The sequence below is a fragment of the Pseudoliparis swirei genome, chromosome 15 (assembly GCF_029220125.1).
Source record: "Pseudoliparis swirei isolate HS2019 ecotype Mariana Trench chromosome 15, NWPU_hadal_v1, whole genome shotgun sequence".
NCBI classification, from domain to species: domain Eukaryota; kingdom Metazoa; phylum Chordata; class Actinopteri; order Perciformes; family Liparidae; genus Pseudoliparis; species Pseudoliparis swirei.
The window spans coordinates 1,293,003-1,307,937 of NC_079402.1; the positions used below are offsets into that span (position 1 = coordinate 1,293,003).

Sequence of the window (14,935 nt, forward strand, 5' to 3'; positions counted from 1 at the left end):
CGGCATGCGTGTGCATATCATTATCACACGCCAATGGGCTGTCAGCGGGTACGTGTGCATATCATTATCACACGGCCAACGGGCTGTCAGCGGGTACGTGTGCATATCATTATCACACGGCCAATGGGCTGTCAGCGGGTACGTGTGCATATCATTATCACACGGCCAACGGGCTGTCAGCGGGTACGTGTGCATATCATTATCACACGGCCAACGGGCTGTCAGCGGGTACGTGTGCATATCATTATCACACGGCCAATGGGCTGTCAGCGGGTCTCTCTGTATATTTATAAATATATAATTGTATACTTGTGTTTTTCCTGACAGGCAGCAGTGAAAGCTCTTTGGGGGAGGAGCTATCTGCTGGGATGGAGAGGTGAGAGCCAATCAGCAATCAGCAGAACATCTAATACACACATCAGTCTCAGTGAGGCGCGTGACACTGATCCTGAGTCAGTGCTGAGGGTTAATCCATGACTGTTCCCCGTGTGACCACCAGGGGGCGCATGTACGCCACTCTGGGCCCCAACTGGAGGGTCCCGCTGCGCACCTCCCCCCGAGGCCGGAGCTACTTCTACAGGTACGGAGAGAGGGAGGGAGGGAGAGGGAGGGAGAGGGAGGGAGAGAGAGGGAGAGAGAGGGAAGGAAGGAGGGAGGGGGAGGGAGAGAGAGGGAAGGGAGAGGGAGAGAGAGAGAGAGGGGAGAGGAGGAGGGAGGGAGGAGGAGGAGGGGAGGAAGGGAGGGAGGGAGGAGGGAGGAGAGAGAGAGGGAGGGAGAGAGAGAGAGAGGAGGGAGGGAGGGAGGAGGAGAGAGGGAGGAGGGAGAGAGGGTGAGAGGGAGAGAGAGAGAGGGAGGGGGAGGGAGGGAGAGAGAGAGGGGGAGGGAGGGAGGGAGGGAGGGAGAGAGAGATTATGGGTAACCAGGACCTACACTCTCTCTCTCTTTCTCTCCCTCTCTCTTGTGGAGCGTCTCTGTCCTCCATGTGCCCCCCCCCCCTCCATCCTCTCCTCCTCCTCCTCTTCTTCTCCTCCTCTTCTTCTCCTCCTCTTCTTCTCCTCCTGCAGCTCCTCTGCCGGTAACTCGTGTTACGGCTGCAGCGATGCGGGCGGCGTGGCGGTGGAGGGGCCCCTGAGGAGGAGGACCCTGCTGAAGGAGGGCCGCAAGCCCAAGGTGGGTGGTCTCCACATGCAGGCCCTGACCCGGCCCCAGACCAGGGCCCTGACCCGGCCCCAGACCAGGGCCCTGACCCCAGACCAGGGCCCTGACCCCAGACCTGGGCCCTGACCCCAGACCAGGGCCCTGACCCCAGACTGGGCCTGACCCAGACCTGAGCCCTGACCCCAGACCTGGGCCCTGACCCCAGACCAGGGCCCTGACCCCAGACCTGGGCCCTGACCCCAGACCTGGGCCCTGACCCCAGACCTGGGCCCTGACCCCAGACCTGGGCCCTGACCCCAGACCTGGGCCCTGACCCCAGACCTGGGCCCTGACCCCGGCTCCAGACTGACCCTGTGACCTCTGTGTTGCAGCTGTCGCCGTGGACCAGGTTCTGGATCGCCCTGTCCGGGTCCACGCTGACGTTCTACGGGGCCAAAGCACTGAGGGCCTCTGAGAGGAAGCATGTGAGGGACACGCTCTACTCACACATCTAGTGCCGCTCAGGTCCTCCAGATGTGACCCTCTAACCCGCTGACCTCTGACCTCCTGTCGTCCCGTGCTCAGTACAAGACCAGCGCCTGTAAGTCGGTGTGTGTGACCGGCTGCATGGTGGTTCTGCCCGACGACCCGGCCAGACCCAACATCTTCCACCTCAACGACCCGGACAAAGGTCGGCCCGCCTCGGAGCTCCAGATGTTTGACCTCTGACCTCTGAACTCTGACCTCTGTGTGTCTCCTCACAGGAAACGTGTACAAGTTCCAGACCGGGTCGAGGTTCTCAGCCATCATCTGGCACAAGAACCTGGAGGAGGCCTGCAGGAGCAGCCGACCTCAGGTCAGCCTCTCAGAACCCCTCAGAACCTCTCAGAACCCATCAGAACCTCCTGTGTTCTCCAGGTTCCATGTCCTCGAGCTAAACTTCTGCTCCTCTCCTCAGATACCAGCCAACCTCATGTCCTTTGAATGAGAGCCGGGCCGACCCGCTCCATCGGGAGGACAGAAGGACAGAGGACAGAAGAAAAGGACAAAGGAAGAGAAGAAGTTCTCCAGCAGCTCTGTGTACAGAAACAACGAGGAACCCTGAGAGGTTCTCCAATGACGAAGCAGAACCTGGATCGGTTCCCTCGATCCCTTGTCCACTCGTTCCCTTGTTCCCTTGTCGCCCTCAGCAGACAGGAAGTGGTGTTATCTGATGAACAGTGCACAGAGAGCTCACTTCCTGTTTACAGATCAAAGTCACCACAGAAGAAGAAGTTGTGTAAATAATGTATTTATTGTAAAAGAGTTTATTTTTGTGACCGTTGGAAACGATGAAGAGCGTGATCACCCCCTGCTGGTGGGAAGAGGAACTTCAGCCCTGACCTCCAGCTGGGATGAGGAACACAACAACAACAACAACATGAATCACTGAGACGCTCACACACCTGTGGACTCATTGAGGTTCTGATGAAGACGAGGAGGAGACAGATGAAGATGTTCAAACATCCCATAATCACTCCTCCTGCCTCCTCCCTCCTCCCTCCTGCCTCCTCACCAGCTGATGATCAGAAAGAAGAAGAAAAGAAGTCATAGTTTGACTTCCTGCTTCATCTTTTACCATGAACTCTAAGAAGTGGGCGGAGCCACGGTGAGGTCACCCGTTATTTTGTGGACTGCTGGGTTTTTGGGGGGGGGGGGGGAGGGGGGAGGGGTGGAGCTTTCATGGAACTGTCACTCACAGGAAGCCCCGCCCCTAAAGCAAACCCTCATGCTCCATGTTTATGAGGGACGAGTCCTCTCCTCAGACTGTCTTCACCCGGAGGCGTCGCCCCCTGCTGGTCAATGGAGGGAATGGACGTCGCCCCCTGCTGGTCAATGGAGGGAATGGACGTCGCCCCCTGCTGGTCAGTGGAGGGAATGGACGTCGCCCCCTGCTGGTCAGTGGAGGGAATGCACGTCGCCCCCTGCTGGTCAGTGGAGGGAATGGACGTCGCCCCCTGCTGGTCAATGGAGGGAATGGACGTCGCCCCCTGCTGGTCAATGGAGGGAATGGACGTCGCCCCCTGCTGGTCAGTGGAGGGAATGGACGTCGCCCCCTGCTGGTCAGTGGAGGGAATGCACGTCGCCCCCTGCTGGTCAGTGGAGGGAATGGACGCCGCCCCCTGCTGGTCAGTGGAGGGAATGGACGTCGCCCCCTGCTGGTCAGTGGAGGGAATGGACGTCGCCCCCTGCTGGTCAGTGGAGGGAATGGACGTCGCCCCCTGCTGGTCAATGGAGGGAATGCACGTCGCCCCCTGCTGGTCAGTGGAGGGAATGCACGTCGCCCCCTGCTGGTCAGTGGAGGGAATGCACGTCGCCCCCTGCTGGTCAGTAGAGGGAATGCAGCTGTAAGACACTTTTCCAACCCATAATTCTGCGGCCTCGTCCATAACTCACTGATTATCGGACCAAAGCCATGAAGGAAGATCCAGTTGTATTAAATCAAACTTTTCCTTCAAGAGTAGAACAAAACAAAAAGTAAATGTGGCTGAACATTTACGACTAGATGCCATAACTCTGATGTGAATCCTAGTGACCGTCAGACATTTGTAATATTATCAAGAAACAATTAATTAATTCTCCAGTATTATTATTGTTATTGTCCGTCTGCAGCTGAATGCAGCGCTGAAGGTTTTTTACAAGATAATTCGTGGTGCCACTTCCTGTCTGGATCCCGATGCTGAACGTCTTCACAGCTCAGCGTTCAGTGGATCTGTGTGCTAAAAGATCAATGATCAGAATCATTGATCCGGGGTGAACGACTGATATCAGCTGTTGCAGCTCCATATTGATGAGGTAGCTCTTGTGATCTGGATTACACCAACAAGGGTTTGATCTTTTACTTTTAAAGTGGATGGAAGCCAACGGCATGCTGGGTGATGATCACCAGCGCACCAGAGCCTGTTGCAGTAGCTTCCTCGAGCCACCAGGGGGTGCACAGCCTTCCTCACACACACACTGTACACACACACTGTCCTCTGCTGTGAATAACTGAGCCTGTGTTCATGTCTATTGTATTCTATTGTTGCACATCAGCTGAACGGCATTGATTGAACTTGTCACGGTGTATTTAACTTTTTATTATTTTGTATAACTCCAGGATAATTGAAGGTAAAGAGTAGATAACGGTAGAAATAAACAGCTGAACGTGACCTGAGAGCTCGTGGTGTGTTTACTGTCTTTAAGAGTCCGACGTCGTCACGTTAAGATCGACAGTCGTGATGACGACGCCGAGGCCAACGCTGCATTGTGGGGGTTCACATTAAAGACAAAATGAAATGTGTTTATAAAGCGGTCCTGATGAGTTTGATCAGACGACATCCTGCAGAGATCTGATATACATATATTTTTATATACAAATATTATATAATATATATTATAACATTTATTATATATATACATACATGTGTATATATATATATACACACACATGTATACATATATACACATAATATACGTGTGTGTGACAAACAAGAACAAAGGATTTTATATATCGGTGGAGTTTTAATTAGATTTGAAGAAACCTAAACAGTCTGTACATGTGCTGAGAACAAGACCACCAGGGGGTCCAGAGTCCTGGTCCTGGTCCGAGGCCCAAAGGAAGACGTCCCAGAACCTTCAGGGGACCCTTTCTGATGGAGACCAGGTCCCGTTTCCCATCGTCAGACCTCCAGCTGCTCTCCGGGCCTCTTCCTCTTCCTCTTCCTCTGCAGCAGTAGAAAAATAATCGTTCACGCAGTCGATGATTTGTAAAAGCGAGAAGCTAAAAAACGACGAGCCGAGAAAAGAAGACCAGAACCGCAAAGGTCCGTCTACAGAGCGGAGTCCGGACCATCGAGGACCTCGGGTCAAAGGTCAACTACGAGACGTTCACACGCTCCGTTAAAATCAGGATTTTCATCGTCGTGTTTATTGAGAAACGTTGTCTTTCTCGTCGTAGACCAGACGACCAGTAGACCAGTAGACCAGACGACCATTAGACCAGTAGACCTCAAGACCAGTAGACCATAAGACCAGTAGACCATCCTCATGCGTGGAAACTAAACGCTCCGGTCCATGAAGCGTGACCCACGTTGGCGGTTCCAGTTCGTGGTCCCGGCGGTCTGGAGGTCTGGGGGGACCCCCCTCTCTCCAGCTGTGGTCCTGGCGGTCTGGGGGGACCCCCCTCTCTCCAGCTGTGGTCCTGGCGGTCTGGGGGGACCCCCTCTATCGGTTCTCCTTCCACAGGACGAGGTGGATGCTGTGGTCCGGCATGCTGGTGGCGAACACCAGGCCCGAGTCGTTGTCCCCGTCCAGCCCGTGCAGCCAGGACGTGACCCCGGCCAGGAAGCTGGAGCCCCTCTTGGACTTCCTGTAGGCCGGCAGCGGCCAGCGGCCCGAGATGGCCTCGGTGCGCAGGTCCATCACGTACAGGAAGTGGTTGTCGAACAGCAGCGCGAACACCTCGCCGAAGCTGAGCAGGGACAGGTGGGCCGGGTCCTGGGTCTTGATCACCCTGGGGAGGGGGAACCGAGCCGGGGTTAGAGGTCTGGGACCACGACAACAACAACAATAACAAGTCCTGGTCCATGATACCAAGGGTTCATACACATTTGAGATTTCCTATGATCTTTCCTATGACCTTTGCTAAGACCTTTCTTAAAGGGTACCTGTAGTGAAAGCGAATATGTAGCCAGATCAAAAGATAATGTGTTTCTAAAGGTTATTCATGCACTGACGGTCCAGTATTCAATAACAATACGTAGTTTAGGCTGTTCAAAGTCCTCAACTCCGACATGCGACATTGCACTGGAGCTTGAATATGGCGCAGGTGGTGTGACGTCACATCGTTGATAGATCGACAGCCAGCCACAGCGGATGTGTTCAGATACCAATGTAAACAACGTCGAGCGCTCGCAAACAAATGCTGAGAGATTGAGAATATGGACGATGAAAGATTGTCTGATTCAGCAACTGGATACTTGTTTGAACCTTTAAAAGCAGACTATCCCCATTTAGTTAATTGTGACAGCGATGATAGCGATGATTCTGATGAAGTTGATGCCGAAGGACCGCCGGTCCAGATGCTTCACCGTGCGGACCGTGCACGCAAGTCGGCGGACGTTTGGTGCAGTTGTGGGAAATGTGTGCCACAAAAAACAGACAGAGTGCATTTGTTGTAAAGAGCACGAACTTATGTCCGATGATATCGTGTCATTAGACCTCATCTGCTTCACACAAAAGCGTGAGCTTGATAGCTACATCGCGCATAAGCCAGCGCTGGAGATGTCTTTCATTGATGCAATGATCGGCCGACATGTTCGGGGTGCTAGTGACTTTTCTTTGCTCCGTCCGTCCCGATGCGCGCAAACCGGTGTCGGGAGCTCCATGCGCACGACGGCGGGCAGAGGACTGTCAGCGCAACACGTAGAGACAGAAATGACGTGCTTCTGCTGTAATGTGGCGCTATAGAAAGTGACAGGGGCGGGACAATTTTTTATGTCATGCGATCTACCAATACTACGCGCGATCGACTGGCAGGTCGCCGCGATCGACGTATTGAGCACCCCTGATATAGATTGTGTAATTCTTGAGGCCACCGATCTATCCCAAGAAGCAACGCGTGTAGAAGTGGCTCCGGATTGGCTGAATTCCTTTCAACGACTCTACGTCATAGTGACCTTTGACATGAGTAAATAACTGGCAAGATGTCTGCGCCCTGAAGCGTTCACGGACTCGGAATGTTGACAAAGAAATGTAAAGCCTCGGGCTATGCGTGACTTGTTGACAATAGCGGCGGGGAAAATATGATTTATTTGATGCGCCGAATGGATGTAGCACGTTGTTGTTTTGCACTACAGGTACCCTTTAAGACCTTTCCTATGACCTTTGCTAAGACCTTTCTATGACCCTTTCCATGACCTTTTCTAAGACCTTTCCTATGACCTTTGCTAAGACCTTTCTTAAGACCTTTCCTATGACCTTTGCTAAGACCTTTCCTACGAACTTTTCCATGACCTTTCCTATGACCTTTGCTAAGACCTTTCCTATGACCTTTCCTATGATCTTTCTTAAGACCGTTCCATGACCTTTGCTAAGACCTTTCTTAAGACCTTTCCTATGACCTTTGCTAAGACCTTTCCTATGATCTTTCTTAAGACCGTTCTATGACCTTTCTTAAGACCTTTACTAAGACCTTTCTTAAGACCTTTCCTATGACCTTTTCCATTACCTTTCCTATGACCTTTGCTAAGACCTTTCCTATGACCTTTGCTATGATCTTTGCTAAGACCTTTCCTATGACCTTTGCTATGATCTTTGCTAAGACCTTTCTTAAGACCTTTCCTATGATCTTTCGTAAGACCTTTCCTATGACCTTTCCTATGATCTTTCGTAAGACCTTTCCTATGACCTTTTCCATGACCTTTCCATGACCTTTCCAATGTCGTTGAATGTTTTACTCGGGCAGGTTAAAGTGTATTTTGGGTCCTCAGCAGATGGTTCATAGTTGTTGAACTTGATGATGTCATCATGTCCGTGAGGAGCCGGTTCTCGTCCCTTCAGCTCGTCTCGGAGGACTCGAGCGTCGTCTCCTACCTGAGAACCTCGAAGCTGGCGAAGTCCCACTGGTAGACGCCGAGGTCGGAGCTGCAGACGATGTGGCGCCCGTCGAACTGGAGGCGAGGCTGCAGGCCGATGCTGCGGTCCTCCGACACCGACAGCGTCTTCAGGCAGGTGCAGTTGATCTCCCGGCCCAGAGGCCACACCTGCAGGCGGCGCAGAGGGCACAGCGGCTCACGCACAGCGGCTCACGCACAGCTCACCTCCACCTGGCTACTCTGGGAGCAGGAGGGGGCGTTACCTTGATCTCATACTTATCGGCGCTGAGGAGGATGTGATCCCCGGGGCTGTGCATCATGGACTCCACCTCGCTCTTCTGGAGCAGCACCTGGTGGAGAGAAGAGGAACGACAGGTTCACTTTCATGGTTAAACTCTTCTGGGACTTCGTCAATCTATTGAGGGTTTTCAATAAAGTTTTGAATGTTTCTCAACATGTCTCTCTGCTTTTAGCCAAGAGTGTGATGTTTATATGTTTATATATATATATATATAAATACATATATTTATATATAGATTAAAATATATATATATATAAATATATATAAAATAAATATATTTATATATGTATATCTAAATATATATTTATATATATTTACATATAAATATATATATATTTATATAAATATAAAGAAATAGATATAAATATATTTATATATATATATATTTTTTTCCATAAAATTAAATGTATAGCATTACTACATAACCGTGTAATTCAATGAATGAATGATGACATCACAGGGCGCTGACCTTGGTGACCCACTCCGTGTGGCCGGTCAGCGTGTTGAGGCAGGCGCCGGCGACCAGAGCCCAGACCTTCACCGTGAAGTCTGCCGAGCCGCTGACCAGAACGTCCAGCTCGTCGTTGTAGTCCACGCTGAAGACTGAGTGGTAAAACAGCCGTGATCACACACCAGGACAACCACGAGAAGAGAAGCAACGATCCCTGTGTTTACACGTAAAGAACCGCCAACCCGAGACAAACGTGTCGATGATCGTACATCGTGTGTTTTAGGAGGTGTCATGGTCCACTTGAACCGACTGTGGTTGATTAATATTTGTGTACACGCTGTAAACTGGACTGATATGTGCAGTTTAAATAATAAAGAGTTTAAACCAACCGGCTCCCGTGTGGCCACGGAACTGCTGGATCTTGGCCCCCGTGCTCCACTCCCAGCATGCAATAGTGTTGTCGAAGGAGCCGGTGACCAGCTTCTGCTCGTCGAACTTCACGGCGGCGCAGGTGTGCGTCTGGATGCCGTAGATGCACTGGCCGGTACGCACGTCCCACAGCTTGGCGGAGAGGTCGTCAGACCCTGAAGGACAAAGAGGCCGTTGTTACGCTGTGGACGGACCGACCGACCGACCGACCGACCGACCGACCGACCACACACACACACGATACCTGTATCAGTACCTGTGTACCTGTGTACAGTGCCTGTGTGCCTGTGTACAGTACCTGTGTAAAGTACCTGTGTACAGTACCTGTGTACAGTACCTGTGTACAGTGCCTGTGTACCTGTGTACAGTGCCTGTGTGCCTGTGTACAGTACCTGTGTACAGTGCCTGTGTACAGTGCCTGTGTACAGTGCCTGTGTACAGTACCTGTGTACAGTACCTGTGTACCTGTGTACAGTGCCTGTGTACCTGTGTACAGTGCCTGTGTACAGTGCCTGTGTACCTGTGTACAGTACCTGTGTACAGTGCCTGTGTACAGTACCTGTGTACCTGTGTACAGTGCCTGTGTACAGTACCTGTGTACAGTACCTGTGTGCCTGTGTACAGTGCCTGTGTACAGTGCCTGTGTACAGTGCCTGTGTACAGTACCTGTGTACCTGTGTACAGTGCCTGTGTACCTGTGTACAGTGCCTGTGTACCTGTGTACAGTACCTGTGCAGCTTGCCTTCAGGTACAGTACCTTCCAGTGCCTGTGTACGTCCCTGATGGACCTGTGTACAGTGCCTGTGCCTGTGCACAGTGCCTGCCACACCTGGTACAGTATCAGCTGCAGAGGAGGCCGTCCTTAGGTAGAGGCACGGACACTTCAACAGGACGAGCGTTAGGAGGCACTGGTACTTCACCAGACGAGCGTTAGGCCTTCAGGTACACGGCCTTCCAGTGCGGCGTTAGGAGGCACGGACACTTCACCAGACGAGCCTTAGGAGGCACGGACACTTCAACAGACGAGCGTTAGGAGGCACGGACACTTCACCAGACATGGGCGTTAGGAGGCACGGACACTTCAACAGACGAGCGTTAGGAGGCACGGACACTTCAACAGACGAGCGTTAGGAGGCACGGGTACTTCACCAGACGAGCGTTAGGAGGCACGGACACTTCACCAGACGAGCGTTAGGAGGCACGGACACTTCAACAGACGAGCGTTAGGAGGCACGGGTACTTCACCAGACGAGCGTTAGGAGGCACGGACACTTCACCAGACGGCGTTAGGAGGCACGGACACTTCAACAGTCGAGCGTTAGGAGGCACGGACACTTCACCAGACGAGCGTTAGGAGGCACGGACACTTCACCAGACGAGCGTTAGGAGGCACGGGCACTTCACCAGACGAGCGTTAGGAGGCACGGACACTTCACCAGACGAGCGTTAGGAGGCACGGACACTTCACCAGACGAGCGTTAGGAGGCACGGACACTTCACCAGACGAGCGTTAGGAGGCACGGACACTTCACCAGACGAGCGTTAGGAGGCACGGACACTTCAACAGACGAGCGTTAGGAGGCACGGACACTTCACCAGACGAGCGTTAGGAGGCACGGACACTTCAACAGACGAGCGTTAGGAGGCACGGGCACTTCACCAGACGAGCGTTAGGAGGCACGGACACTTCACCAGACTTGTTTCAAAAATAATAAATATACTTATAGGATATGAGCAATTGTCATAACAATTTCAATAATAAGACTATTAGGCAATAATAAGACTATCAGACAATAATAAGACTATTAGAGAATAATAAGACTATTAGAGAATAATAAGACTATCAGGCAGTAGTCTACAGATTCAAAGTGTTTGCTTAGATCTTTTTTTAACAGAAAACATAAATTAGACAATCATATTACACTTTATTCTTATTTCTTTGTGGATATTTATTCTTATTAAATTCTTTTAAATCACTTCTTAAACATTTTTTATAGACCTGCTCTTGCAGTTCTTTGGTTCCCCTATTTCAGTTGGTCTGTTGTTCTTTATTTTGATTGTTCTATTCCATTCGTGTGCGCTGGTCTCTTTTGCCTCCTGGAGGTTGACTCTAATCGACGATGTTTTGCTCCTCTGCAGCCGGTGTGACCCGACCACACTCACCTTGTTCCACTGCTTGCAGACCCGGCAGCAGACGAGCAGGGTCTCGGGGTCCAGCCAGTGGATCAGGGAGAAGGCCAGCTCCAGGGGAAGCAGGCGCAGGAAGTCCCTCTTGAGCAGCGTCTCCAGCCCATTGGACAGGTGGCGGAGCTGCACGGCGCCGCTGATGGAGATGAGGTGGTCCAGGGAGCGGTTACGCTGCTGGTCGTTCAGAGTAAGGAAAGTGGCAGAGGCCGACTGCAGCCACCCCTCGAAGGCTGCCTGCTCCATGGGCACATGGGAGCGGCCTGCAACACCAGACCGGGGGGGGGGGCATCAGGTGAGTCTCTGGAGAAGGAATCTGGTAAATGATGTGTTTTGGAATAACTTGAGTTGTGTTTGTTCTGACCGAGTTAAAAACTCAAATATCTTCCGTTTGGCTCGTCTTTGAGAGGCTAGAACTAATGTGTGTCACTTTTACTTCAATACAATCATAATTGATTGGTTTATAATCCCTTTAAACCTGTAAATATGTTGTTTAACTGTCAATTTCACAACACAAACATGTAACAATGCACACGCAATATGTGAAGAGAATAATTATCTTGCAGCTGCAGATGATCGATCAGATTCACAACTGAAGATTTTTTTTAATTTTCCTAAAAGTAGAATATAGCTTGATCATATTTCCATGACAATGCACTGTACAGTGCACATGTTCGTTAAAACATTAGCCGTCGACTAAAATCAGAGAAATGATCATATATATTTCACCATTTCCCTGTTCTGTGTGTTATAACTTAATATTAGGCAGATTTGCATCTTGTATATTTTGCATTTTACTCTTTCAAGTGGGACCATGAGCAGAAACTAATACTTCTGCCTGATTTAAATGAGCTGATTTACAGATTCACATGACAAGTGGGCACTTCATCAGAGTCCTGATGCAGCACACAGGAATGTGTTCGAATAAACGAAACTTTAGTAATGTCACGTAAATCAAAAATGTTCTTGCAGTGTAACTGATTTATAAGTAATTCATTTATCATTGTGACTTCTGATATGTTTTTCTGCATATGGCCCACAATAATAATAATAACAAGGTCCTCCCCGTTACATTATAATTACAATCTCTATTCACAGCAACATCACAACGTACAAACAAATGAAAGTGACTTCATTAGTTTCTTCTAAATAAGAATTAATAATGATGAAAATAATAATAATAATAATAATTCAATCAGCTGTCAAGTCAAATAGCCAAACATTAGCCGGTACCGGTTCATACCGTCATGTTTGTGTCTCCGTTCCCTCGCTGTCATATTCACGTTACTTTATGAGGAACACAATTATAATAGTTCCCTGAGCCAGAGACAACATGTTGACAACACGCACGTTAGCATGTGGTTTTGTTATGAAGCCAATAGCTGCAGAAACCAGCTGTCAATCGCGTTAGCTAGCAGCTTCTTGTCGCAGACGTTAGCCGAGTAGCGCAACACCACTGCAGATTAAAAACAACGTTGCATTCAAACATCGTGAAACTCAAAATGTCCACCAACCAGAGAGTTGCAGGGAGTTTCTTTATCGCCACTTTCCTGGCTCACCGAGTTCACATAGCGACGTTAGCTGCGGGGAAGCTAACCTGTCTGTCCCGGGGACCTAGCTCCGCGAGCTAACGCTAGCTCACCGCCATCATGGCGCGAGGACTCGACTCTGTTCGTTGTGAGTTACATGGCGGCCCTGATGGAAGAGCGGCAGTCTTCACTTATTCAGTGTTCATTTCCCGAGCAGGGAGTTGTTTGCGTCGTCGCGCAGGAGGCTCGCGTTAGCAGCTCCGCTCTGACAGCACGAACACCACAGATAATGGAAACGCTCGCCAAGCCGAGGGCCGATTTCTACCTCAGCTTTGTCTTACAGGAGGGGCCGTAGGAGCGTTGCTTTATTCTCCTATCCCAAACGGATATAATTCATAAATGTACTAATACATTATATCCGTATATATCTCGTACAAGGACATTTAAATTGTGTGTCTTTTTTTTAGACGGTAGTGGCATCGGCATATCTATTTATAGGTTCGACCTCGTCTGTAAGACAGAGCTGCGGGATTGTTTCCGAAGTCGTACACACAGGTAAACTAGCTTCCGGTGTCGCGTACAATGTGGAGCGGTGATAACGATGTGACAGCAGGGGCCCCTCTGCTCACTGCTGCGGGTCCACAGCGAGACCGGGAGGAGGGTCCGGTCTGTGTGGTTTATAAGCGGAACCAACAGGTCGTCTGCTGGTTTCGATCATGTTAAATCACGTGAGATAGGATCATGTCACCAGGACAGGAGCGCGCGGACATGTAATGGAGCGTAATCACCGCCAGGGGGCGCACAACTAACGAACACCATTACTTTCATGTAACGTATGTCAGTTATTAAGCCAGGGGGGCAGAATATATATATAGACCTAACGTTTAGTATTATTTTCAATTATTTAAAGAAATTACATTTCTTTAAAATAAAAAATGTAAGTTATTCAAAAATAAAAACGTGAATACCTGTTAATAATGTGACTTCCTTATCCAGTGTTGACCTGAAGCATTTAAGTGAAAGGAGCATGTTGCTTTTTGTTCCCCTGTTTCCTGCGTCCACAGCTCATGCTCGGAGTCTGAGGTCATATTTAGGGTTAGATATGTTTAGGGTTTGACCTACAGATGACAGAACCCACCAGCCCAGCTCCAGTGTTACATCATCACACAGTGTTTACATGTTTTATGAATTAAGAGTTTCTGAATCCAGTGCCACTACTAAGAGTTCATGAAGCGTTAGGAATGTGTTTCTCGGGTGTCCGGTTCTAATAATTCATCCATTTTATTTATTTCACTGCCACTTGTATTCTATTTATTGCTTTTTGAGTGTTTTGAATGTTTTAATGAATATTATTAATTGTTTTTAAATCTAGTTTTATTCTGCATTATGTGTTGATACTTGTAATAGTTGAATGTGAAGCACTTTGTCTCTTTGTCTCTATGTCTCTTCGTCTTTTTGTCGCTTCATCTCTATGTCTCTCCGTCTCTTCATCTCTTTGTCTTTCCGTCTCTTCGTCGCGGGGCTTATAGTCGGATTATGTAATCTTTTGTTTTCCCTAACATTCACATTTCTGGGCTCGTGTCCAAATCTTCATTTAACGGTGGAACTCTGTTGAAGTTCATGAAGCTCCGCCTCCTCTCACCTCGCTGTGTCTGCTAAGTCACGCTGAGACAACCAATATATATATATATATATATATATAATATACATATATAATTTATATATATATTATATACATATACATATATAATATATATATTATATACATATATATAATGTATATATATATTATATAATACATACTGTATATACATTATATAATATATATATATTATATATATATTATATACATGTATAATATATATATATATAATATAAATATATATTATATACATATATTATATATAATATATATATATTATATACATATATATATTATATATAAAATGTATGTATATATATATATATTTTATATATATATTATATATATATATATATATACGGAACAGTGTGTCGTGGGGCTCAAGCGGTCCAGAGGCTGAAAGGCGTCACGTCAGCATCTCGACACGCCGGCTCCTTCATGAAGAACTGGGATTAGATTTCAGGTTCTCACAGTTTGTTTCTGCAGGAGGAAGAAGAGGAAGAAGAGCAGCTCAGCAGCGTGAGGACATGACGCTCTGAGCAGAACACGGAGAGGAGAGGAGGGGAGGGGAGGGGAGGAGAGGTGAGGAGAGGTGAGGAGAGGAGAGGAGGGGAAGGGAGAGGAGAGGAGAGGTGAGGAGGGGAA

The 14,935-nt window shown here is 48.9% G+C and overlaps 2 protein-coding genes across 3 annotated transcripts in view; one reads left to right on the plus strand and one right to left on the minus strand.

Annotated features, from left to right (window-relative positions):
* Positions 1-4,328, plus strand: part of LOC130205057 (ras-specific guanine nucleotide-releasing factor RalGPS1-like) — a 49,516-nt gene extending 45,188 nt beyond the window's left edge. Inside the window, exons 15-21 of one of the 2 annotated variants that reach the window (XM_056432168.1) lie at positions 328-376; positions 500-580; positions 1,065-1,170; positions 1,530-1,622; positions 1,723-1,828; positions 1,902-1,993; positions 2,096-4,328. In XM_056432168.1, coding sequence (XP_056288143.1) covers positions 328-376; positions 500-580; positions 1,065-1,170; positions 1,530-1,622; positions 1,723-1,828; positions 1,902-1,993; positions 2,096-2,125 — 557 coding nt within the window. In that variant the 3' untranslated portion in view covers positions 2,126-4,328. Of the gene's footprint in view, positions 1-327; positions 377-499; positions 581-1,064; positions 1,171-1,529; positions 1,623-1,722; positions 1,829-1,901; positions 1,994-2,095 lie in introns of those variants that run through there. The other variant, XM_056432169.1, reaches the window with a different exon arrangement.
* Positions 4,329-4,658: 330 nt separating this feature from the next.
* fbxw2 (F-box and WD repeat domain containing 2) lies at positions 4,659-13,437 on the minus strand. The gene is made up of 8 exons (XM_056433125.1): positions 12,634-13,437; positions 10,922-11,382; positions 9,781-9,796; positions 8,896-9,093; positions 8,525-8,658; positions 8,018-8,104; positions 7,753-7,922; positions 4,659-5,671 (listed from the first exon to the last, which is right to left on the minus strand). The coding sequence occupies exons 2-8, from the start codon at positions 11,363-11,365 to the stop codon at positions 5,383-5,385; spliced, it is 1,338 nt and encodes a 445-aa protein (XP_056289100.1). The 5' UTR covers positions 11,366-11,382; positions 12,634-13,437; the 3' UTR covers positions 4,659-5,382.
* Between the last annotated feature and the right edge of the window lie 1,498 nt (positions 13,438-14,935).

What these genes read in the sequence shown, in the direction of transcription:
- fbxw2 (XM_056433125.1), bottom strand. Translation starts at nt 11,365, where the DNA reads ATGGAGCAGGCAGCCTTCGAGGGGTGGCTGCAGTCGGCCTCTGCCACT. An exon ending in CCGTGGCCACACGGGAGCCG is followed by an intron (nt 8,659 to 8,895) that starts GTTGGTTTAAAC and finishes TTTACCACTCAG; the next exon opens with TCTTCAGCGTGGACTACAAC. An exon ending in ACACGGAGTGGGTCACCAAG is followed by an intron (nt 8,105 to 8,524) that starts GTCAGCGCCCTG and finishes TCTCTCCACCAG; the next exon opens with GTGCTGCTCCAGAAGAGCGA.